The following is a 23,863-nucleotide window of genomic DNA, read 5'->3' as shown; positions in this document are numbered from 1 at the left end:
AAAGATGAAAACTATTAACTTAATGTGTTGTCTTATTTAAACTCTATATCAATGAAGAAAAAGCTTTTGATGAAAATACTATTAGCACTCTATATTTACAATTACACGATTTACTATATTTTACCATATTTTGTTTTTTTTCCTATCTTGTATTTTTTTTTATGTGTATTTCTCCAAAACTTGTTGTGTGTGTTATGTGTTCCTCAAGGTTATATTTCTGAAGGTTCAGCAAACAAGACCCTTCTATCAATACTTGAATAACAGTATATTAATCGATTACAACAAAGTCGTACTTAGGAAATTGCTTGTTCATTTAAGATAACCAACGTTAAAAAAAAAGTATATCTGCAATTGAGAATCCATAGTAATTTAAAGACAATAATGTCGGCTTGATCGTTGGCTAAGTATTTCAACATGTACTTATGAAAGGATTTGAAAATGATGGAATGGTTATCCCCTATAAAATTCTGCAGACACATTTCAATAAAAATATAAAGTTTACCAAGGGTCTAATTCAAATGAACACCACAAAACCCTCTATGGAGGACAGTTACACCAGTTACTTCCAAGCAGAAATGTCCACAGTTATGCAATGAAAATGGACCAACTAAATACTTAGAAAAATCTATATGGTAGGAAAAATATATATAAATATATATACGGGCTTTAACATTTCAATAAATCATTTAGAAGTTGCATTTCAATCATGTGAAAGACCAGTTTATTTTCCAAATAGTTGATGGAAATAAGACTGAACCAATGTAGACACCAATGTAATAAAATGTAGACACCGACATGCCTCTTGAGTAGGCAACACATCGGCAGAACGTATACAACAGGTCAGAGGGAAAGACCTAAGAGTGTGGTAGACAGAATAAAAACAAGTGTTGTTCCAATCTAACAAATTATATTGATATAATTTCAAAATTATAATTAATGTCAATGAAACGTATTACAATCACATTCAAATCCATTTGTCTACCCTTCAAACCAAGCAATTTACAACATTTATTACTGGCCAAGAAAAAGGTAGTTTTTTTTATTTTTATAAAAAAAAATGTCCAAATTGATCTTCAAACTTTGTGAAAAGGAAACCCTAAAATGCTGTTTGCTTTAAGAAATAGAAAACCCATCACAAATACATTGCCACCTACATTTCTTGAGCAAACTGTTTGAGTCAGCTATAGAGGTTTATCTAGCGTCGCTTAAAGCTGCAATATGTCACTTTTTGGGTGACCTGACCAAATTCACATAGAAATGCATTATAGATCTGTCATTCTTATTGAAAGCAAGTCTAAGAAGCGGTAGATCTGTTCCATGTGCGCTCTCTCTATGCTTCCCGTTCATAAGTTTTGTTTTTGCGTCAAACAGCTGAAAATACAATATTTTTAGTTATGGAAAAGATATTTCACAGCAGTTTAGATGGTACAATGATTCTCTACACTATACTTGCTTGTTTTGCCACAAACTCAAACTAGGGGAACTATTAGAAATTTAGCAACCAGGAAATGGCAGAGCCATTTCTGCATAGTGCATCTTTAAACACACTTAGATATGCAAAGTAAAAATACAGCTCAACCAGGCAGTTTCTCAACCGACTCCCACCTTCTACCAAAAATATTCTAGAATGTTATAGATATTCTAGATGCAGTCCAGAACACAAAGTTTGCTGGAATATGTGTCTTCTTCATCACAGACAATGCTACTGGCTTTCAGTTGATAGGGCCACTTCTGTCAGCCTGGATAGGCATCCAAGGATTGTCAGTATTTACAGGAGGCAGGGGCAACACTCTCCCAGTGGATTTCGGAGTTACAATCAACGTAGCCAAAGGCTTGTTAGCTATCTCTGGCAGGCCTGTGTTGGCGGTAGGGCCTCTAACTGTGTTTAAAACAGCCCCATCAGGATTCACTAGTAGCTTGGTGGTGGGGCTGGTTGTTTGCACTGCTGATGCAGGCACCTGTGAAGCCTGCAAAGGGCGCTTGCCTAGGCCCAGTATCTGCTGCTGCCAAGGATTGGATAAAACAATGGGCATGCGGATAGTCTCTGCCGACATCACCGTCCTGACAGGTTGAGCCGGTGTCATGATTACAGTGCTGTTGGATGGAGGCACAGTTGCCACAGGAGATGTTTTGCTACCGAAGGCACCCCCAAGGGGCGGTACAGTCACCACAGGTAGAGACTGCATCCTGGAGAAGGTGCTCCCGATCGGCGGAACAGCTACCGTCGGTAGGACCTGCGTCCGTGTGGAGACCGCTCCCATAGGTTGCACGAATGACGTTATCTGCTGTGTTGTGAGTGGTGCGTAGTTGATGCCAAGTCCCGTGTTCAAAGGGAGCTGCTTTGTTGGGCTCTGTAGAGCTTCTGCTGTTTGAGCTGCGCTGGGACTTGCTGGCACGGAGGAGAGTGACAAGCCGCCCATCCCTTCCAGTTGAGTTAAAGGTGGAGCTGCCACCATATTAGCTAAGCCAGTGAGTATGGTGGCCGGAGCAGGGAGCCGGTGTAAAACTGGAGGAGAACCGTTGGTGGTGGTGCTGGTGACCAATAGTGGAGCTCGAATCTCCATTGTCTGGCGAGGGACAGTGAAAGAAACCGGGAGAGAGGGTCCAACTTTCTCAGCGGACGGCGCTGCCAGGGTTAGTGATCTAAGTGCTGCTTGTTGAGGCTGGTGCGTCCTTGGTTGTGTTTCCATTCTGGGGCCTTGTGCAGGTGTGGCTAGCCCAGGTAACGTTGGCCCCCGTGGGACACTGGTCGTTGGGCTCGCTCCCCTGGGACTAGGAGCTGCCACAGGCACTGCAGGGCTGGATATTATGAGGACATGCTGGCCAGGCCCAAGGCCTTGAGGGGGAACAACAAAACGGGTGTTGTTGAGCAGAATCTGTGTGCCGCCTGCAAGCGGTGCAGGGGTGTTAATGACAATCTTCTGTTGCACAGTTGTGGTGGTGGTATTACCAGCCGGCCGCACTGGAGTGGACTGCTGAGTGGATCTAGTGGCAATTGGAGACTGTGGAGTACTTATTTGAGGAGGTGTGGTGACCCCGCTTACACAGTGAGAGTGGTGAGACTGAGAAACCTGGGCCGGTGGTGTGAGAGGGGATGTTTTGACAAAGCTTAACGGTGTCGTGACCGGCACTGGTAGTTGTGGGTTGCTGGTGATTAAACCTCTGATTATCGAAGACCGTGGTTGCCCAGTTACCTTGCTTAGATTGGGGATCACAGAGGACGAAGGGATGCCTTGTAGTTGAGATCCAGACAGGCGTGTGGAAGAGGGCAAATGTGCAGTGCTAGTGATAAGGTGAGACGACGTGGTTGTAACAAGTGCTGCCTGTGTGCCAGACACAGATGTGCTTTTTAAAGTAGATTGTGCAAGTGCACTTGCCTGTTGTGGTAGCCTTATTGGAGATCCTGGAAGCAGATTGATGCGCTGGACCTTATTCAAGGCTCCGAAGTTTGCACTGCTGATAGCTTGACCAAAGTTGAGTCCGATCTTCATTGCTTCATTGGGTATTGACGTGGTCAGGGATTGTGCCCCAGACACTGAAAACTGTCTTGGAATGCTACTTGTTGCGTGGGATGCCTGGGCTGGTGATTGGCTGATGAACATCAACCTTTGCCCTGGAAGAGCGGAGGGAGCTGTAGTGGAAGTGACTTTGGTTGCAGCCATAGATGTGATGTTGGACGAGGGAGAGACCAGGATGAACTTTGTGAATGGGGACCTCTCATCTGGACATACCCTTTTCAAAACAGGTTTAGTGACAACCTGGACAAGAGACATCTGGGTGGCGCCTGCTGGGTTACCAGGTACAGTGATGATGCTTTTAGGTAGCTGTGAGTTCACAGCAACTGTAGATGAGATGTTGCAGCCCTGGTTTACAGCAACGGTAACAGCAGAGCCCGCTGTCTGACCTGTGGCCTGAATGCCAGCAGTGATCGAAGACTGGCGTGCAGTTGTTGAACTCGTGACAGTTGAAGACCGTAATGGTGACGGTCCTAATTGCGCCCGGGCTACAGTCGCGCTTGTGACCACTGGGACCGTGGGGGCAGCAGGTGGAGAGGTCTTGGACACCAGGAAGGCTTTGAACTGTGGAGAGATGATGACGGGACTGGCAGGTAACAAACCAGATGTACTCTGATCGGACGTCTGCACCTTGACTACTCCAGTGTTGCCCCCCCTAGTGGTGACTAGGATGGACTGCGAGTCCCTTATACACACGGTCTTCAGCTCTTGTTTAGGGTCCGGAGGTTTACTGGGATCAGTAAAAGCTGTGGGGTTGGATGGTGATCTATTTGGTATAACATTTTGGGTAGTGCTACTCACTTTCGGACCAGGGAGTTGGACAACCTTGTAGCCTGTTGTAAGAGAGGTTGTCTGCAACCTAGGGGAGTTGGTAGGAGAGGGTGTACCTCCCTTTAGCGGTGCCACTTGTTGTATGGGGATCCGGTTGTCATGACTTTGCGGTGTGGTGAATCCAGAGCTTTGTGACAGTGGAGTGGTCGCTTTGGAGGCTGGGACCTGGATTGTCCTTGGTTGCTGGGGGTGACTCTGACCCTCTGACTTTTGAATGAGCAAGTTCGAAGGTAGGATGACCACTTGCTGCATTAGCTTATCCCCCGTTTTCTGGTCCAGGATTGGCTGCACTGCCATTTTCATAGGGCTTCCAGCTTTCCTGACCAGACCCATGCCCTCGGGCATCTTGTAGACAACCTGTACGGGGGTCTTTGGTATGGGCGTGGTATGGGACATCTGTGTGTGTTTAGGTGTGGGTGTTGTTGGTTGCGGTAACTGTTGAGAGCTTTGTGGTAAAGAATGTTTAAGTTTGGTAGCTTGCAGGGAAGAAGCACAGGCTAAGCTATGAGCCTGACCATCATGGCTGATAACACCTGGCTGATGATGAATTAAAGTAACTTTATTACCAACACTCTTAGCCAGCAGGGTATATAGCTGAATGGGTTTGTGAGTCCTTTGGACACCAGCCATCGGAGTAGTTATAACCACTGGGCTTGTTTCTCCAACCTGCTGTGCTGCTGGATTCGCTTCCCTGGATCTGTTTTCCACTTCAGCTTCAGGGGAAGTCGTCAGTTCGTCACTGTTGATCCTGCCTCTCTTAATGAGGCTTGAGTTCTCATCTAAATCACTCTGCAGACGCTTCAAGCCCCGAGTGGAAGGCCTGTGCTCGTTCAAGGTCAACATCTCTTGTCTGGTTACCACAGTGAAGCTGCCTCTCAATGCCTCTGTTCCAAACTGCCCTGAGTCCTCTGAAAAAAAGAGACACATTCAATGTATTTCAACTTGCAATACCAATGATTTTACTGATACAAATCGATATGTGATTTCAATGCAATGTATAATAAATAGCCTATACGTTATATGCTTTTCCATAATGTCTTACTGCACTTCACCCACAAATAAATCACAAGTTACCTTCCGCCCACAGGATCCTCTGAACAGTCTGATCCTGCTGTTCCTCCGCTTCAGTCAGTCTGGTGTTTTCAGTGAACGAAGTGCTTCTATCCACATCCTCTCTGACAAAGTTGTCATAGTCAGGGTGCTTTTTGAAGTCGTCAAAATCCTTTTTCAAACGTAGCCTGTGGGGAAAGATTACATCAAAATGAAAAATAAAAGCCATCGAGGAGTCAATGATGTGTTATGCTAGACATGCTTTGTAAACATAGTTTTCTGATATTATAACCGCCTTCAGGCGAGTGGTGATACCTGTTCCTATGGAAAGCCTTGACCAGTTTGGGTTCCCATGGGGAGAGCTCGTTGAGTAGCCTTATGAGAGTGATGTGCAGATCTTTCACGGCTTCTTTCCTGAAGCACCACCTTCCCTGTAAAAACAAACAAAAACTCACAACATCAAGAATAAAAAAGCCCAATGGTTGAGAGCACATACCGCTGTATTCTGCATTCTCCCTCTCATAGTAGACAATCCATATATATATATATATATATATGTTTGTTTTTGTCCATTAAAATAACATAAAATTGATCAGAAATACAGCGTAGACCTTGATAATGTTATAAATGACTATTGTAGCTGTAAACGGCAGATTTTTTATGGAATAAAGAGGCCCATTATCAGCAAACATCACTTCTGTGTTCCAATGGCACATTGTGTTAGCTAATCCAAGTTTATCATTTTAAAAAGCGAATTGATCATTAAACTCTTTTGCAATTATGTTAGCACAGCTGAAAACTGTGCGGCAATAAAACTAAGAGTCACCTCTTCACTGTTGACGTTGAGACTGGTGTTTTACGGGTACTATTTAATGAAGCTGCCAGTTGAGGACTTGTGAGGCATCTGTTTCTAATCATTTCTGAAGTTATTTTAATGGACAAAAAAAGTGTGCTTTTATTGAAAAACAAGGACATTTCTAAGTGACCCCAAATTTTTGAAGTTTACATACACTGAGGTTGGAGTCATTAAAACTATTTTTTCAAACACTCCACAAATTTCTTGTTAACAAACTATAGTTTTGGCAAGTCGGTTAGGACATCTACTTTGTGCATGACAAGTCATTTTTCCAACAACTGTTTACAGACAGATTATTTCACTTATAATTCACTGTATCGCAATTCCAGTGGGTCAGAAGATTACATACACTAAGTTGACTGTGCCTTTAAACAGCTTGGAAAATTCCAGAAAATTATGTCATGGCTTTAGAAGCATCTGGTAGGCTAATTGACATAATTTTTGTCAATTGGAGGTGTACCTGTGGATGTATTTCAAGGCCTACCTTCAAACTCAGTGCCTCTCTTTGACATCATGGGAAAATCAAAAGAAATCAGCCAAGACCTCAGAAAATAATTGTAGATCTCCACAAGTCTGGTTCATCCTTAGGAGCAATTTCCAACCGCCTGAAGGTACCACGTTCATCTGTACAAACAATAGTATGCAAGTATAAACACCATGGGACCACGCAGCCATCATACCGCTCAGGAAGGAGACACGTACTGTCTCCTAGAGATGAACGTACTTTGGTGCGAAAAGTGCAAATCAATCCCAGAACAACAGCAAAGGACGTGAAGATGCTGGAGGAAACGGGTACAAAAGTATCTATATCCACAGTAAAATGAGTCCTATAATCGACATAACCTAAAAGGCCGATAAACAAGGAAGAAGCCACTGCTCCAAAACCGCCATAAAAAAAGCCAGACTAAGGTTTGCAATTGCACATGGGGACAAAGATTGTACTTTTTGGAGAAATGTCCTCTGGTCTCATGAAACAAAAATAGAACTGTTTGGCCATAATGACCATCGTTATATTTGGAGGAAAAAGGGGGAAGCTTGCAAGCCGAAGACCACCATCCCAACCGCAAAGCATGGGGGTGGCAGCATCATATTGTGGGGGTGCTTTGCTGCAGGAGGAACTGGTGCACTTCACAAAATAGATGGCATCATGAGGTAGGAAAATTATGTGGATATATTGAAACAACATCTTAAGACATCAGTCAGGAAGTTAAAGCTTGGTCGCAAATGGGTCTTCCAAATGGACAATGACACCAAGCATACTTCCAAAGTTGTGGCAAAATGGCTTAAGGACAACAAAGTCAAGGTATTGGAGTGGCCATCACAAAGCCCTGACCTTAATCCTATAGAAGATTTGTGGGCAGAACTGAAAAAGCGTGTGCGAGCAAGGAGGCCTACAAACCTGACTCAGTTACACCAGCTCTGTCAGGAGAATTGGACCAAAATTCACCCAACTTATTGTGGGAAGCTTGTGGAAGGCTACCCGGAATGTTTGACCCAAGTTAAACAATTTAAAGGCAATGCTACCAAATACTAATTGAGTATATGTAAACGTCTGACCCACTGGGAATGTGATGAAAGAAATAAAAGCTGAAATAAATCACTCTACTATTATTCTGACATTTCACATTCTTACAATAAAGTGGTGATCCTAACTGACCTAAGACAGGGAATTTTTACTCGGATTAAATGTCAGGTATTGTGAAAAACCAAGTTCAAATCTATTTGCGGCCTCCCGGGTGGCGCAGTGGTCTAGGGCACTGCATCGCAGTGCTAGCTGCGCCACCAGAGTCTCTGGGTTCGCGCCCAGGCTGGGCTGGGTTCGCGCCCAGGCTCTGTCGCAGCCGGCCGCAACCGGGAGGTCCGTGGGGCGACGCACAATTGGCATAGCGTCGTCCGGGTTAGGGAGGGTTTGGCCGGTAGGGATATCCTTGTCTCAGTATGTAAAAATGTAATAATAAAATGTATGCACTCTACTGTAAGTCGCTCTGGATAAGAGCGTCTGCTAAATGACTAAAATGTAAATGTAAAATGTATTTGGCTAAGTTGTATTGAACTTCTGACTTCAACTGTATATACATTATATATATATAGACACACACCACATACGTGCTCCTGCAATCATTTTTTTTACCTGTATCGATGTAATCCTTCCATACTGTACGTAATAGTTATTTCTGTTTATAATGTATTTTTGATACAGCACAATCAAAATTCCAAAATAAAATGTATTTTATTACTTTACTAACAGATCTCTTTTTGGTACTCTCCAGCTCATCCAGCTCATCCTCCGTCCTACTGATGAGTTCCTTCAGCTCCTCTAGACTGGTGCACACCAACTGAAGAGCGAGGGACAAATCAGCACTCATGGATTCAAATTGCATATCAATTCATATTCCATATTTTGCATCAAAAACAAACAAACTGTGGGGTTTACCCTGAATGCAGGTTGAACTGGGAGTTGAGGTTTCTTTTTTGAAGCCAGCTTCCTGGACTTAAGCTTCCTTCCTGTGAAGGAAGAAGATTATTCTATTGAGTAATTCAGACATAAGTGGGGCAAAGCATTATAACCAAGATTACACCTCATTAGGGCTGACCCAGTTTAGTCGACTGGTGGATTGTTTGGTCGACCGAGATTGTTTGGTCGAGCAGTTGCACACATACATAACATACATATAGTACCAGTCAAAAGTTGACACCTACTCAATCAAGAGCCTTTATTTTTTACTATTTTCTACATTGTAGAATAATAGCGAAGACATCAAAACTATGAAATAACACATGTAGTAACCAAAAAAAAAAAGTGTTCAACAAATCAAAAGATATTTTATATTTGAGATTCTTCAAATAGCCATCCTTTGCCTTGATGACAGCTTTGCACACTCTTGGCATTCTCTCAACCAGCTTGACCTGGAATGCTTTCCCAACAGTCTTGGAGTTCCCACATATGCTGAGCACTTGTTGGCTGCTTCTCCTTCACTCTGCAGTCCAAGTCATCCCAAACCATCTCAATTGGGTTGAGGTCGGGTGATTGTGGAGGCCAGGTCATCTGATGCAGCACTCCATCACTCTCCTTCTTGGTCAAATAGCCCTTACACAGCCTGGAGGTGTGTTGGGTCATTGTCACGTTGAAAAACAAATGATAGTCCCACTAAGCCCAAACCAGATGGGATGGTGTATTGCTGCAGAATGCTGTGGTAGCCATGCTGGTTAAGTGTGCCTTTGAATTCTAAATAAATTACAGACAGTGTTAACAGCAAAGAACCCCCACACCTTAACACCTCCTCCATGCTTTACGGTGGGAAATACACATGCAGATATCATCTGTTCACCCACACCGCGTCTCACAAAGACATAGCGGTTGGAAGCAAAAATCTGAAATTTGGACACCTTTCCCTCAACGTGATCAAGACAAAGGAGATGATTGTGGACAACAGGAAAAGGAGGACCGAGCAGACCCCTATTCTCATCGATGGGGCTGGAGAGGAGCAGGTTGAGAGCTTCAAGTTCCTTGGCGTCCACATCACCAACAAACTAACATGGTCCAAGCACACCAAGACAGTCGTGACGAGGGTACAACAAAACCTATTCCCCCTCAGGAAACTGAAAATATTTGGCAAGGGTCCTCAGATCCTCAAAAGGATTTACAGCTGCACCATCGAGAGCATCCTGACGGGTTGCATCACTGCCATACCACTGCTCGGCCTCCAACCGCAAGGCACTACAGAGGGTTGAGCGTACGGCCCAGTACATCACTGGGGCCACGCCTCCTGCCATCCCGGACCTCTATACCAGGCGGTGTCAGAGGAAGGCCCTAAAAATTGTCAGACTCCAGCCACCCTAGTCACAGACTTTTCTCTTTGCTACCGCACGGCAAGCGGTACAGGAGCGCCAAGTCTTGGTCCAAGAGGATTCTAAACAGCTTCTACCCCCAAGCCATAAGACTCCTGAACATCTAATCAAATGGCTACCCAGACTATTTGCATTAACCCCCCCCCCCCCTTCTACACTGCTGCTACTCTGTTATTATCTATGCATAGTCACTTTAATAACTCTACCTAGTTGTACAGATTACCTCAATACCGGTACCTCTGTATATAGCCCTGCTATTGTTATTTACTGCTGCTCTTTAAATATTTGTTATTCTTAGCTGTTACTTTTTTTTAGGTATTTTCTTAACTGCATTGTTGGTTAAGGGCTTGTAAGTAAGCATTTCACTGTATTCAGCGCATCTGACATAAAATTTGATTTGATTTATAAAAATGGTGTACAAGACAGCTGTCTGATTTGCGCCTATCTAAGTGGCCTAATCCATTGTGGAGGCCGTGGGGATGGAACAGTGCATCACTAAAACGTGCTTATATACTGTAGGCTACTGTATCAATCGATCATTCATTCATTTGTTCAGGTCATCACACAGCATACGAGTCATTCATGATTTGAAATGTAATCAAGCATTTTAGTTTTAAAATAAAATAAAGCGAGCCTTGAATAATTTGCTTAAATAATAAATACACCATTCCATTTCGGGAAATTGCATTCACGAATGAATGCGACTGTTTTTAGTCTTTGCTGTAAAAAATGCTTGACAAAAAAAACATTACAACAGACTCTGGTATGCTTATAATTTATTTAGTGTTGTTTAAACTGTTCCAAACAGTCAGAAAAAGTTTATTGTAATCTAACACCATCTGTTTGGAAACATAATATGCAGGCAGAGCTTGTTCCTTAACTTCTTTTCCTTCATCTCCAGTATTTAACAACTAGTCACATTTATTCCACACATCTGACTTCCCCTTTACTTCCTGAGAAACCAGTACACATTCCCCCATTTCGAGTTTGTCACGTCCTCTGCATCCATTTTGCTGTTACGGTGTTCAGAGTTTGTTATAACCAATTTATTGATGCGATTATGATATGCTATAGGTCAGGCCCTATTGGTCATGTCCATGTGATGCATACATGTGTCACGTAAAGAGAGCAAGGGTTGAGGGAATATGGAATGTTTTTCCTAAACAGAAATGGCTGTAATTATGTTACAGCTTCAGCAACACGGACAGCATAATAAACACTGTTGATGTTCTGTGGTGGTCACTGCAGCATGGAGGAGAGAAACAGGTGCTAGTCACACAGTCACTAGTCACACAGTCACTAGTCACACAGTCACTCGCTGTCATTTTTTTTACCACAGCAAGTCTGAGCCCGGCCAGGCACAATCTAATCAATTGCTGGTCGGACTCCCTCTTGTCATTTGTGCGTCTTAATTATTTAATCAAACAGTGTGCATAAAGCATCAGACAAGCTCAGTGAATATAGTTGATTTGATTAACACACATAGGATGTGTCTATATGGAAAAATACACATTTAAAAAATCGATTGCTCGTAAGAACAGATGACTTGGTCGACCAAGATTTTTTGTTGTTGTTGTTGGGGACAGCCATACATCATCATTGAACAAGTGCCAAGTCTCTCAGCTGTGATTTTACATAGGCCTAATTTAGCCTAACAAAATGTAAAATATTGATTTACAAGACAGGTATTCCTTTTTCTTACCCATTTTTCGTTTTTTCCTCTTGTCCTTTTTCTTGACGGTGGTCGCAGCTCTCCTGACAGTGGATTTAGCTGCCTTGGCCTTACAGAGTGGGCTCCTGTCTGATCTGCGCTGCCCACCTGCTGCACGTCGTTCCCCCAATTCCCTCGCTTTTTTCCTTTTCGTTTTCTTAGCCCGAATCCTGTCCATCCTATTCTCTGTCACGTTCACCTTGCGTGGGTGGCCAGCACCAGAAGGTGACGTTGTTGATTTCTTGTCCGTGGCACAATGGCAGCGATGATTGTCCTGTGACTTTGTCCCCATTTCGGAGAAACATTTTGGACAACATCTTTGTCCCTCAGAGAGTTTGTTCCCGTCCACTTTAACATGGACATCAGTCAGTCTCATGGGTACAGTGACACCAGGCCTGCTGGTATATGTTGCCCTAGCAGGGCAAGCAGGGAACTTCCCTGTATAGCAGTGTTCCCCCACACTGAGACGCGGCTCACATGACCCTGATGATACGTCCGATCCCTCTTCCTGCTTCACCTGAAGTCTATTAGGCCTATATTCCAATTCCTGTGGCTCTTCCTTCACACTCCCTCTGCCCACAAACTCCTTGATAGGTGAAGAGGGCCCAGTTGAGCCAGTGAATCTGTTCTGATTAGTAGGCTTACAGTCCTCCTCATCCTCCACCCCCCATGTGTGAAATTGCCCAGTTCCACCCCTGCACATGTCCCCTTTAACCCTCCCACCACTCCGTCTGTCAGAACCAGGTTTCTCCTCTGACTCCTCCTCCATTGAAACCAGGTGCTCAGAGTACTTCTGCTTGTCAGAGTCCTCTGACAGCCCCTCGTCAGGCTCCACCCTCTTCACCCAGACAGCTGGTAAGGAGAAGTCAGAGGGCATGCTGACACTCTGGCAGTAGATGCGTAGGTCGGCCCCGCAGAAATGCGGAAAGTGTATGTAGACGTTCTCGTTCCCGTCGTAGCCCAGGATGGACTCTCGGCACTCGTGGATGGGCTGGCCCAGCACAGCGTCCTGCACGTCCTTCTGGGTCTCGTATACGTTGTCACACAGGCCTTTGAGCAGCCACACGCGCTGGATGAAGGGTAAGAGATGGAAGGGGTTCTCCTCCAGGGGGCTAACCACCCCGACTGTCCTGAAGAACTGATGGGATAGGCCCAGCTGCTCAGCCATCCACCTCTGGTCCTCCGCCGTACCCATAGCTAAGTACCAGCCTTGCACCCTCTGGCGGAGCTCAGACTCCCAGCGGCAGTAGGTGAGGGCTGGGCGACGGTGGAGCGTCCCCCTCCTCTGGGGCGGGCAAAGAAGTGAACTCATGATCTTGGAGAGGAAGATGCTGCAGCGAGGCATGAGGAGGCACCGCTCCAGCTCAAAGAACACTATCTCTGGGAGGTTGAGAGCTGCCTGGGCCAGGCAGAGGAAGTGGCCGATGGCAGGGAGTTCCCACATGGTCTTCAAGGGGGCCTGGGAGAGAAGACTGCGCTCCCACTCCTCCACCTCCTTGGCTGAGGTCTCCTCCGCCTCCTTCTTATCTAGCTCCCGCTGCCTACAATCAGAAATGAAGGATGAGTTTATGAACCAGATGTCCTACTAAACACAAACAATCACAGCCATAAGTCATACACACAGAATGAAATATTATTATTTAAAATGTTTAATGTAAATTATATTGTCACAGTTGTCAGGATTAAGTAGTCTATGGTATTTCAAGTTTTATTCTGACCATGGAGGGAGTGGGAACATAGAAAACCCTCACGCACTGGAACATTCCATCCATATCTTACCTCTTCTCTTCCTTGACTCTCTGCTGCTCCTCCAGCCTGAGTGCCTGGACCATGATGGACTCATTTCCCCCCACTGTGATTGTAGCCAGGCTGCGAGGCACTGTCCTCCGTCTGGTAGAGGTGCCTACGGGCCCCCTCTCATCCTCGGTCCCCAAACGACCCTTGGAGGTCACTGCCAGAGTGGTCTTCTCTCGCAGCGTCCTGGTTGGGTAGGTGGATACAGACACAGCATCATAGGGCTAGTTAGGGTCCCAGTCATTTCATCAAGGGTCCTGAATGAAACAGACACTACTGATGTTTGAAAATGTTTTACTTTTAGTTACTACTACAGCAGCAACTGAAGAAAGAATCCATACCATTGAATGTGTGTATTTTAAATGTGGATGAATGTATGTACAATATGTAGGCTGTGTCATGAATACTTGAACGTATATATGTACCGTGCATTCAGAAAGTATTTAGATCCCTTGACTATTTCCCACATTTTGTATTCAGACCCTTTGCTATGAGACTCGAAATTGACCTCCAGTGCATCCGGTTTCTACAGATCATCCTTAAGATGTTTCTACAACTTGATTGGAGTCCACCTGTGGTAAATTCAATTGATTGGACATGATTTGGAAAGGCACACACCTGTCTATATAAGGTCCCACAGTTGACAGTGCACGTCAGAGCAAAAACCAAGCCATGAGGTCGAAGGAATTGTCCGTAGAGCTCCGAGCCAGGATTGTATCGAGGCACAGATCTGGGGAAGGGTACCAAAACATTTCAGCAGCATTAAAGGTCCCGATGAACACAGTGGCCTCCATCATTCTTAACTGGATGAAGCTTGGAACCACCAAGATTCTTCCTAGAGCTGGCCGCCCGGCCAAACTGAGCAATCGGGGGAGAAGGGCCTCGTCAGGCAGGTGACCAAGAACCCGATAGTCACTCTGACAGAGCTCCTGAGTTCCTCTGTGGAGATGGGAGAACCTTCCAGAAGGACAACCATCTCTGCAGCACTAAACCAATCAGGCCTTTACGGTAGTGGCCAGATGGAAACCTCTCCTCAGTAAGGCACCTAAAGGACTCTCGGACCATGAGAAAAAAGATTATTTGGTCTGATGAAACCAATTATTTGGACTGAATGCCAAGCGTCACACCTGGAGGAAACTTGGCACCATCCCTATGGTGAAGCATGGTGGTGGCAGCATCACGCTATGGGGATGTTTTTCAGCAGCAGGGAGACTAGTCAGGATCCTTGATGAAAACCTGCTCCAGAGCACTCAGGATTTCAGGCTAGGGCAAAGAATCACCTTCCAACAGGACAACGACCCTAAGCACACAGCCAAGACAACACAGGAGTGGTTACGGGACAAGTCTCTGAATGTCCTTGAGTGGCCCAGCCAGAGCCCGGACTTGAACCCGATCAAACATCTCTGGAGAGACCTGAAAATAGCTGTGCAGCAACCAGACAGAGTTTGAGCGGATCTGCAGAGAAGAAATGGGAGAAACTCACCAAATACAGGTGTGCCAAACTTGTAGCGCCATACCCAAGAAGACTCGAGGCTGTAATCGCTGCCAAAGGTGCTTCAACAAAGTACTGAGTAAAGGGTCTGAATATTTATGTAAACGTGATATTTCAATTTATGTTTTATTTTTAGACTGTATATTTGCAAAAAATTCTAAAAGCCTGTGTAGATTGAAGGGGGAGAACAATTTAATTAATTTTAAAATAAGACTAACATAACAAAATGTGGAAAAAGTTAAGGTGTCTGAATAGTTTCTGAATGCACTGTAGGTATGTAAGGCTTACACTTGCTTACCTTGACAGCAGTGTCAACTTCTGCTCAAGCATTATTTCCAATTTCTGTGCCTGTTTAGAAATCCAGTGGTCGACCCCATGGTCCCTATAGCAGTTCTCTAGCATTAGCCTGAAGTCTGCTACAAACTCTGTGATTGTTTCATACTCCCGGCGAACAAACTTCTCCTCCATCCTTCTGAAACACATGGACTTCTTGAGGTGACCCCTGACCCAGTCAGTGTGTTTTTCAAGGCCAATGGGGTGCAAGAAGGGAGTCATAATGCCTTTGTGCTTTTCCAGAAGAAAGCCATTAAATATCCTATAAGCCTGCTGTAACTCATAGCTAAGGTCTTCTTCAACTGTAACTGTGGTAGGTATGCAGACCTCTGACAATGACAGTTCGTTTGAGATTTCAGGCACCCCATCATGTCTTAGCACAGGATTACTAGTAGAACTACTGTGGGAAAGAACATTAACATTCTCCAGGGAGGTTCCGTTGCAGAGTCCTCCTTTGGTGACTAGGCTGCTGCGTTCAGTGCTGTGCCATTTGGAGTCTAATGAAGATACAATGTGAACATTCTGATTCTGAGATCCTGAACCCAGTTCATTCTGACAGTCTCGGTTGATAAAAAATAAATGACTATTGTGGCCGTCCTTCTTGTCAGACAAGTCTTGCTGCTCCCCTGTGTCGTTTTGTGGCACCTTGGGTGGGTTAAAGGTTTCAGCTTGCACTTTCATGTTGCTGGCTGCCCTGTATTTCAATAGGAGGTAACTAACTACAAAAAACCTGACTCTTTTATTGGCTAACCTTGTTAGCTAACCAGCTGACCGCAACCTAACATTAGTAAGCTTTGTTGCCATCTTTTTTTAACAATTATCATGCACAATTGGCAGTGGATATATTATATCCTGCCAATTACGGTCACATACATAACTTGGCTAGTCCTTCCTCGTTTTGAATCTTCAAAACATTCACCGGCACGTGCAAGAATGAGTTGACGTTACAGTGCTATCTAGCTATCCACCTACCTAGTTAAACAGTAGCTAGTACTAGCTAGCTACTTTTGATTTAGTTAACTAGACAGCATTGTGAGATATGTTATGAACGTTCGTTTGACAGCGAACATTGTTATGTTCATAAAATTATTAGGTTGGGCTTATTTAGGTAATCCACCACAAACGAATAAACATTAGTTGACAAGAAACAAAGTGAAGTACAACATTTGCCATATAGCTATTACCTAGTCTAACTTTTCTTTGATAAATTATCTGATGGGACTGGTAGTCTAGATTCGACAAATATAGCTAGGTCAATTGACAAGGCCATTACTCATACCTCACATCAGCGCTTTAGGGTCGCGTCCGATACAAGCGGTACAAACTGCTAGTTAGCTAGCCAACTTGTTAGCTAGCAGCTAGTTAGCCGGTGTTGTACAGGCAGTGTGGCTGTGTCTCCTTCACAGCCTATCATTGAGCTCATTGTTTCCAGTCAGAGGCCTGCGTCTGCAGTGTCCGATACAACGTTATCAGGGAACATTTTAGGCAACACAGCGATGAATCCTTGCTATGATGAGCCAACGAAACCAGTTTAGCTAGAAAGGTAGATAGCTACATGAGAAGATTCAGCAAGCTTGCTGGGAAGCTAGCTAGCCATAGTTAGCCGGTTAGCTAACAATTAATGTAAGTTATCTAACTTCAACATTTTCTCAAATTAAACTAACTAGCATAAATCTAGCTAGAGAACTTTCTAACTCAACTGAACAGTCTACAAAGTTAGCCAGGTATCGAGTCCGTTACACCAGAGGCTATGCTAACTAGCTAGCTAACAAAATATTCCCCGAACGACGTTTCTTTGCATCGTCCTGGGTGCGTGCAAGTGTACACCCTGACGTAGTCGCGTGGCACAGATTTTTTTTATTGGGGTTTCACTTATTTCCCTCTGGCAATATAATTACTTTACCAATGTTAACGAATTGTTCAGATAAAATGTTGATGAATTTTGGGCACATTTGTATACCCTAAGATTACAAGGAGAGATGATGAGCCTTAGCAAGCACACTTTGTAATTCTAACCTGTCCTCTTCAAGTTATTACCTGCCTTTTTCAGCAGGTACAGGTGAAAAGCATGTCAGATGTCAATTTTACCACTGGCAATTAATGTGAGACGGATGGCAAGTTGAACAAGGCAGTTATCCCACTGTTCCTAGGCCTTCATTGAAAATAAGAATGTGTTCTTAACTGACTTGCCTAGTTAAATAAAAGTAAAATAAATTAAACAAAAATTAAAAAGTTAATCACTGGCTACATATATATATTCTTCTATGCTAGAATGGCGGTCTGCAAACAAACGTTAAAGTTGCATGCTGCCACTTACTGTGCTGGAGTGTGTGGTCAATCACGGTTTACAACATTAAGGCCACATTTCTAAATCCTCCTCCCTAACTCAGTAATTCTGAGAAAATAAAAAAGAGCCCTACTAACTTTTAATAGACCCTCCCACATCCCCCAAACCCCCCCCCAATCCCATCCAACCTCAATGACCCTACACTTCAAACTTTCCGTCTCTTCAACATACTTATAACAATATAACAACACATGTTCCACTGTTCCTCTGCCCGATTCCTGTGGTGGGGGAACCGTTTGAAAGAGTGATAGTTGATTGTGTAGGTCCATTGCCGAAAACCAGGTCAGGTAACCAGTTCTTACTAACAATAATGTGCAGTGCTACTCGATACCCAGAGGCTATTCCTCTCCGTACTATTACGTCTAAGACTGTGGTGAAGGCACTAGTGAAGTTCTTCTCTACGTTTGGACTCCCTAAAGTAATCCAAACTGACCAGGGATCCAACTTCATGTCAAAGCTGTTTTCAAATGTGTTAAAGACATTGTGTATTTCCCATCAGGTCTCAAGTCCGTATCATCCAGAGAGTCAAGGGGCTCTCGAACGCTGGCATCAGACGCTGAAGGCAATGCTACGCAAGTATTGTATGGATACCAGTACTGATTGGGATGAGGGGGTGCCCTTTGTCCTATTTGCTATAAGGGAAACGATACAAGAGTCTTTAGGGTTCAGCCCTGCTGACCTTGTGTTTGGACATACCCCAAGGGGCCCGCTGAAAGTGTTGAAGGAGCATATCTTATCTCCTACACCCAGTAGCGCCCCTAAAAATGTGTTGGATTATGTCAGTAAGATGCGGGAGAGACTGCACGCCGCATGTGCGTTAGCCCAAAAGTCTCTCTCCTCTTCGCAAAAACGTATGAAGTTGCATTATGACAAGAAGGCTGTTGGCCGTTCTTTTGCACCAGGGGATCAAGTTTTAGTTTTGTTGCCAATTCCTGGCTCATCTGTCAGCACGTTTTTCTGGACCATATCTGGTGGAAAAGAAACTCAGTGACACCAATTATGTGATAAAGACTCCAGATCGAAGGCGTTCTTCCGGTGTGTGTCATGTTAACATGCTAAAAGAATATTATGTACGTGACTCTCCAGACAGCTCCTCAAGTAAGCCGGTCCAGCCCGCCGTCTCCAGTGTGGCTGCGGTGGTGCTGAAGCCTGGCTGGGACCTAGAGGATGATGAGGAGGATGGGTTGGAGTTACGCCATACGTTACAGCAGTGTGAACGCCTATGTAATTCAGAGATGCTGAAGAAGTTACCCTCTCAAATGGAACATTTGGATAACGTTCAAACTAAGGACCTTATCCTATTGATAAACAGTTTTCTCAGTGTGTTTCAGGACGTTCCAAGTCGCACGTCCATCTTGGAACATGACGTGGATGTGGGCAACGCTGCTCCTATACGTCAGCATCCGTACCGGGTTAATGCAAAGAAAAGAGAGGTAATGAAAAGTGAGGTAGCTTATTTATTACAGAATGACATGGCAAAACCCAGTAACAGCTCCTGGAGTTCCCCATGTATTCTTGTTCCTAAGCCTGACGGTACGTCCCGCTTATGCACGGACTATCGTCGTGTAAATGCAGTTACAAAGGCTGATTCTTTTCCTCTACCTCGATTAGATGACTGCATTGATAGAATTGGCTCTGCTGCTTACGTTAGTAAGTTAGATTTGTTAAAAGGTTATTGGCAGGTGCCTCTGACCTCTCGAGCTTCTGACATATCGGCTTTTGTTACGCCTGATAACTTTGTACAATACACTGTGATGCCCTTTGGCATGTGTAATGCACCTGCTACATTTCAGCGTCTAGTTAACATTGTGTTTGCAGATGTGCCAAATTGTACTGCATACCTTGATGATGTGGTGATACATTCGTCTACTTGGTCTGATCATCTCTCCACTTTGAAAAGTGTGTTTCAGCGGTTAGAGAATGCTTCTTTAACCCTCAATTTGGCCAAGTGTGAATTTGGGAAGGCTACGGTGACTTACTTAGGGAAACAAGTGGGACAAGGTCAAGTGCGCCCAGTATCTGGCAAGGTGGAGGCAATTGTTGCTTTTCCTGCTCCCACGACTCGACGCCAGTTGCGCAGATTCCTAGGGATGGTAGGGTACTATCGTACATTCTGTAAGAATTTCTCGACGGTAGTAGCTCCCCTTTCATCTCTGCTTAGTCCCAAGGTACCATTTAGGTGGTCCAAGGATTGTAACCATGCTTTTGAGTCCGCTAAAGCGCTACTTTGTAGTGCCCCAGTGCTTGCCGCCCCCAACTTTGACAAACCTTTTAAGTTGGAGGTTGACGCTAGTATAGTGGGGGTGGGTGCGGTTCTCTTACAGGAAGATGAAGATGGAGTGGATCGGCCCGTCAGTTTCTTTTCCCGTAAGTTCAACTCGTGTCAGTCAAGGTACTCCACAATTGAACAAGAGACGCTAGCTTTATTGCTAGCCTTACAGTTCTTTGAAGTATATGTGGGATCCAGTGCCTTGCCTGTTATGGTCTTCACAGACCATAATCCTTTAGTGTTCTTGAAACAAATGTACAATCAGAACCGCCGCCTTATGCGGTGGGCTCTGATTGTACAAGGATATAATGTACAGATAGCCTATGTGAAGGGCTCAGCGAATGTGGTTGCTGACGCTCTATCACGGGTTTACTAACTGGGGAAGCGTTGGGTTTTGTTATTACAAACTATGTTTGCAATTTTTGTGGTGGGCGTGTTACGTTCCCCAGTTTCTGTGTTCTGGTTTGTAATTGAGTGTGTGTGTTTCAGGAGAAATTCCTGTAACTCCCCAAGCAGCTGATTGGTCGACCCCAGGCTAATTGATGATTGGAGCTGACCCCGCCCCCTCGTCAAGAAGCAGCTGACTCTAATCACCATTGCCACCTGAAGAAGATAAAGCCAGTGTTCTGTTCAGGAGAGAAATGAGATCATGAGAAAGATTAGAGAGAGATTTTTTTTTGCTGGAGAATTAGATTGTGATATAGTGTTGGTTGTTTAACAGAAAGTGTGGTATGTAATGTGTTGTTGTTGGTAGCAGCTTTGATATGTTCTGTGTTTGTTGTTTTGTCAAAGCTTCTTTAGTGGCCTGAGTTAGTTTACTCAGTTTTGTTGTAAAGTGTTTGTGAAATTGTTAATAATTATTCTGTTTCATTTGTTCCCAGGGGGGAAGGGGAAGGCACTTAGGGAGTGCTTAGGCAAGAGGCCCGAGGGCATACATATACCCGTAGTATATTCAATGTCTAGGCACACTAGGTAAGACCTGGGCGGACCACCCCCTGTATTTTGGTTAGGGCACCAGGTGGTGCTAAGTTAGTTAAGTAGTGGGTAGGCAGGTTAGATAGGAGAGGGGGAGCTTTGATATTTACTTTCTTTGCTTTGGTTCCATCCAGCCCCTTTTCCCCATATTACCGTGTAGGAAATAAATCCTAGTAAATGGTAAATTCTGACTTTTGTCATCCTTACTCGCACCTACAGTCCATACCTCTTTCGCTTCACGGGGAGTTGAGTTGTAGCAGGGTGTTGCGTTCCCTCTTCTCAGAGGCGTGCGTAACATAATGGGGGCTCATCCGGGATTCCATTAAACCCACCGGACCCTGCTGCACTGAGCTCTGTGGTTAGTGATTGAGGTGTAATGGTAGGTTGTGAGTTTGGATGACTTATTTAGTTTGTGTGTTCAGTAGATTGTTGTGTACAAGATGGCTGCCTCAGCCATCTCCAAGTTCATTGAAGCGCCCTCTATTGATTGTTTGGTGAGGTTTCGAAAAGTAGACCTTTTAGCTATAGCTGACCATTATGGATTTGTTATCCCTGAGAAAGTCCTAAAGGCTGAGCTTTTGGTGCTAGTCAGGGAGGGTTTAATGAGAGACCGAGTTCTCTCATTGCAAGGAGAGGAGACGGGTAGACCTTCCGATGTCAAGTCGGAGGACAGGGCGAAGGAAGGGGTTGCTCGTACCCCCTTTGCATTGCCTCGATTCGATCCTTTATCTTCTGCTTCAGGTCGTTCAGACGGGACCGCTAGGCTGAAGGTGAGGCTGGCCCGGTTAAAAATGGAGCAACAAGATAAGGAGAGACAGATGCATTTTGATCTTGAAATTAGGAAAATAGAAGCCGACAAGGAGGTGAGGATCCGACAACTGGAGCTAGAAGCTGGCTCCAGTGCGACTCCACAAGCTGCTCATCATCAAGCCCACTTTGATGTGAGTAAAAATATCGCTTTAGTTCCTCCATTCCGAGAGTCGGAAGTTGATTCCTATTTCTCTGCGTTTGAGCGTGTGGCCGCTGCGCTACATTGGCCACTTGAGGTTTGGCCGCTCCTGTTACAATGTAAATTGTCTGGGAAAGCCCAGGAAGTAGTAGCTGCTCTCTCCCTGAAAGACAGTTTACACTACGATACAGTTAAAACTACCGTGTTGCGGGCTTATGAGTTGGTGCCTGAAGCTTATAGACAGCGCTTCAGGAACCACAAGAAACCCTCTCACCGTACTTTTGTTGAGTTTGCTAGGGACAAAGAGTCTCTGTTTAATCGATGGTGTTCAGCCAGCAAAGCTAACACCTTTGCTGATATTCGGGAGTTGATGCTGTTGGAGGATTTTAAAAGCAACCTCCCTGATAGAATTGTAGTTCATTTAAATGAACAGAAAGTGGTGACTTTGGCCCAGGCAGCAGTGTTGGCAGATGAGTACGCTTTGACACACAAGACTGTCTTTGGTGCACCTCGTTTTGAAGGTAGACTGATTATGTCGTCAGTGCCTCGTTCAGGTCGCTTTTCCTCTGACAAGTCTTTTCATGAGATCCGTGAATGTTTTTACTGTCACCAAAAGGGTCACGTGATTGCGGACTGCCCAGTTTTGAAAAATAAACCGAAACAGTCCCAGTCACCGTCCCCAAAAAGGAAAAGTTTGGGTTTAGTCAAGTCTTTGGCTCGTCCGTTGGTCCGAGGTATTGATTCGGCATTTGAGAAACCGGATCCTGTCTATGCTCCGTTTATCTCTGCCGGTTGTGTTTCCTTAACTGGAGAACAAGCTGATCAAAAGCCCATTAAAATCTTACGAGACACCGGGGCGGCGCAGTCAGTAATCATTACTGATGCTTTACCCTGGTCTCCTGAAACGTATTGTGGCTCACATGTTATATTACAGGGGATAGAGACAAAAACAGTACCTGTACCATTACACTGGGTCCACTTAGTGTCAGACTTGGTATCAGGACGTTTCCGTGTTGGTGTAGTGTCTACACTGCCAGTAAAAGGAGTCACATTGCTACTAGGGAATGATATTGCTGGTGGTAACGTTACTCCTGTGTTAGAGGTAGTAGAAATCCCAGAAATCAGAATTGCAGATGAGAAATTGGTTCAAGCATTTCCACATGTTTTTCCTGCTTGTGGCTTAACGAGGGCACAAACTCGCAAGTTTGGAGATGTGGTGGATTTGGCTAGTTCCATTTTTGAGAATGTTAAAGTAGAAGACAATGCATCGAGTATTCCTTCTGCAAGTCCGACAGTTTTTACAGGAGTAAAAACTAAGGCAGGGGACTGCGAAATCGCGCCCCAATTACATGACATTCTTTTGTCTGTCACCCCTGAGAAGGTGATTGAATGTCAAAAAGGAGACACCAGTCTTCGTAAGTGTTTTGCTTCGGTAATTTCCATTGAAGAAGCTAAAACTAGAGAGACTGCCTACTTTATGGAAGCAGGAGTTTTGATGCGTAAATGGGCAGCTCATGACACCGTTAATGACTGGAGTGAAGTGTGTCAAGTGGTTGTTCCTACACCGTTCCGACCGCAGGTGCTGTCACTCGCCCATGACCAGGCGTGGTCTGGACATTTGGGGATCACAAAGACTTATAACCGGGTCCTTCGTAATTTTTTCTGGCCAGGTTTGAAGTCTGATGTGGTCCAATTTTGTAAAACATGTCACGTATGTCAACTCACTGGGAAAGCGAATCAAACAGTTCCTCGAGCACCGCTCTGCCCGATTCCTGTGGTGGGGGAACCGTTTGAAAGAGTGATAGTTGATTGTGTAGGTCCATTGCCGAAAACCAGGTCAGGTAACCAGTTCTTACTAACAATAATGTGCAGTGCTACTCGATACCCAGAGG

The 23,863-nt window shown here is 44.6% G+C and overlaps 1 protein-coding gene across 1 annotated transcript; it reads right to left on the bottom strand.

Annotated features, from left to right (window-relative positions):
* Nucleotides 1–297: 297 nt before the first annotated feature.
* LOC120044889 (uncharacterized protein KIAA2026-like) lies at nt 298–17,200 on the bottom strand. Its single transcript, XM_038989611.1, has 8 exons — nt 15,397–17,200; nt 13,592–13,792; nt 11,804–13,353; nt 8,687–8,757; nt 8,499–8,588; nt 5,712–5,827; nt 5,421–5,584; nt 298–5,254 (listed from the first exon to the last, which is right to left on the bottom strand). The coding sequence occupies exons 1-8, from the start codon at nt 16,110–16,112 to the stop codon at nt 1,713–1,715; spliced, it is 6,450 nt and encodes a 2,149-aa protein (XP_038845539.1). The 5' UTR covers nt 16,113–17,200; the 3' UTR covers nt 298–1,712.
* Nucleotides 17,201–23,863: the final 6,663 nt, after the last annotated feature.

Source organism: Salvelinus namaycush, chromosome 3 (assembly GCF_016432855.1).
Source record: "Salvelinus namaycush isolate Seneca chromosome 3, SaNama_1.0, whole genome shotgun sequence".
NCBI classification, from domain to species: domain Eukaryota; kingdom Metazoa; phylum Chordata; class Actinopteri; order Salmoniformes; family Salmonidae; genus Salvelinus; species Salvelinus namaycush.
This window is presented reverse-complemented; position numbering and strand designations above follow the sequence as displayed.

Excerpts from the sequence above, each read along its gene's own strand:
- LOC120044889 (XM_038989611.1), bottom strand. The coding sequence starts at position 16,112 with ATGAAAGTGCAAGCTGAAACCTTTAACCCACCCAAGGTGCCACAAAAC. Across the intron at positions 13,354-13,591 it reads AGAGTCAAGGAAGAGAAGAG|GCAGCGGGAGCTAGATAAGA; the intron begins GTAAGATATGGA and ends TTCTGATTGTAG. Across the intron at positions 5,828-8,498 it reads AGAGTACCAAAAAGAGATCT|GGAAGGTGGTGCTTCAGGAA; the intron begins GTTAGTAAAGTA and ends TTGTTTTTACAG.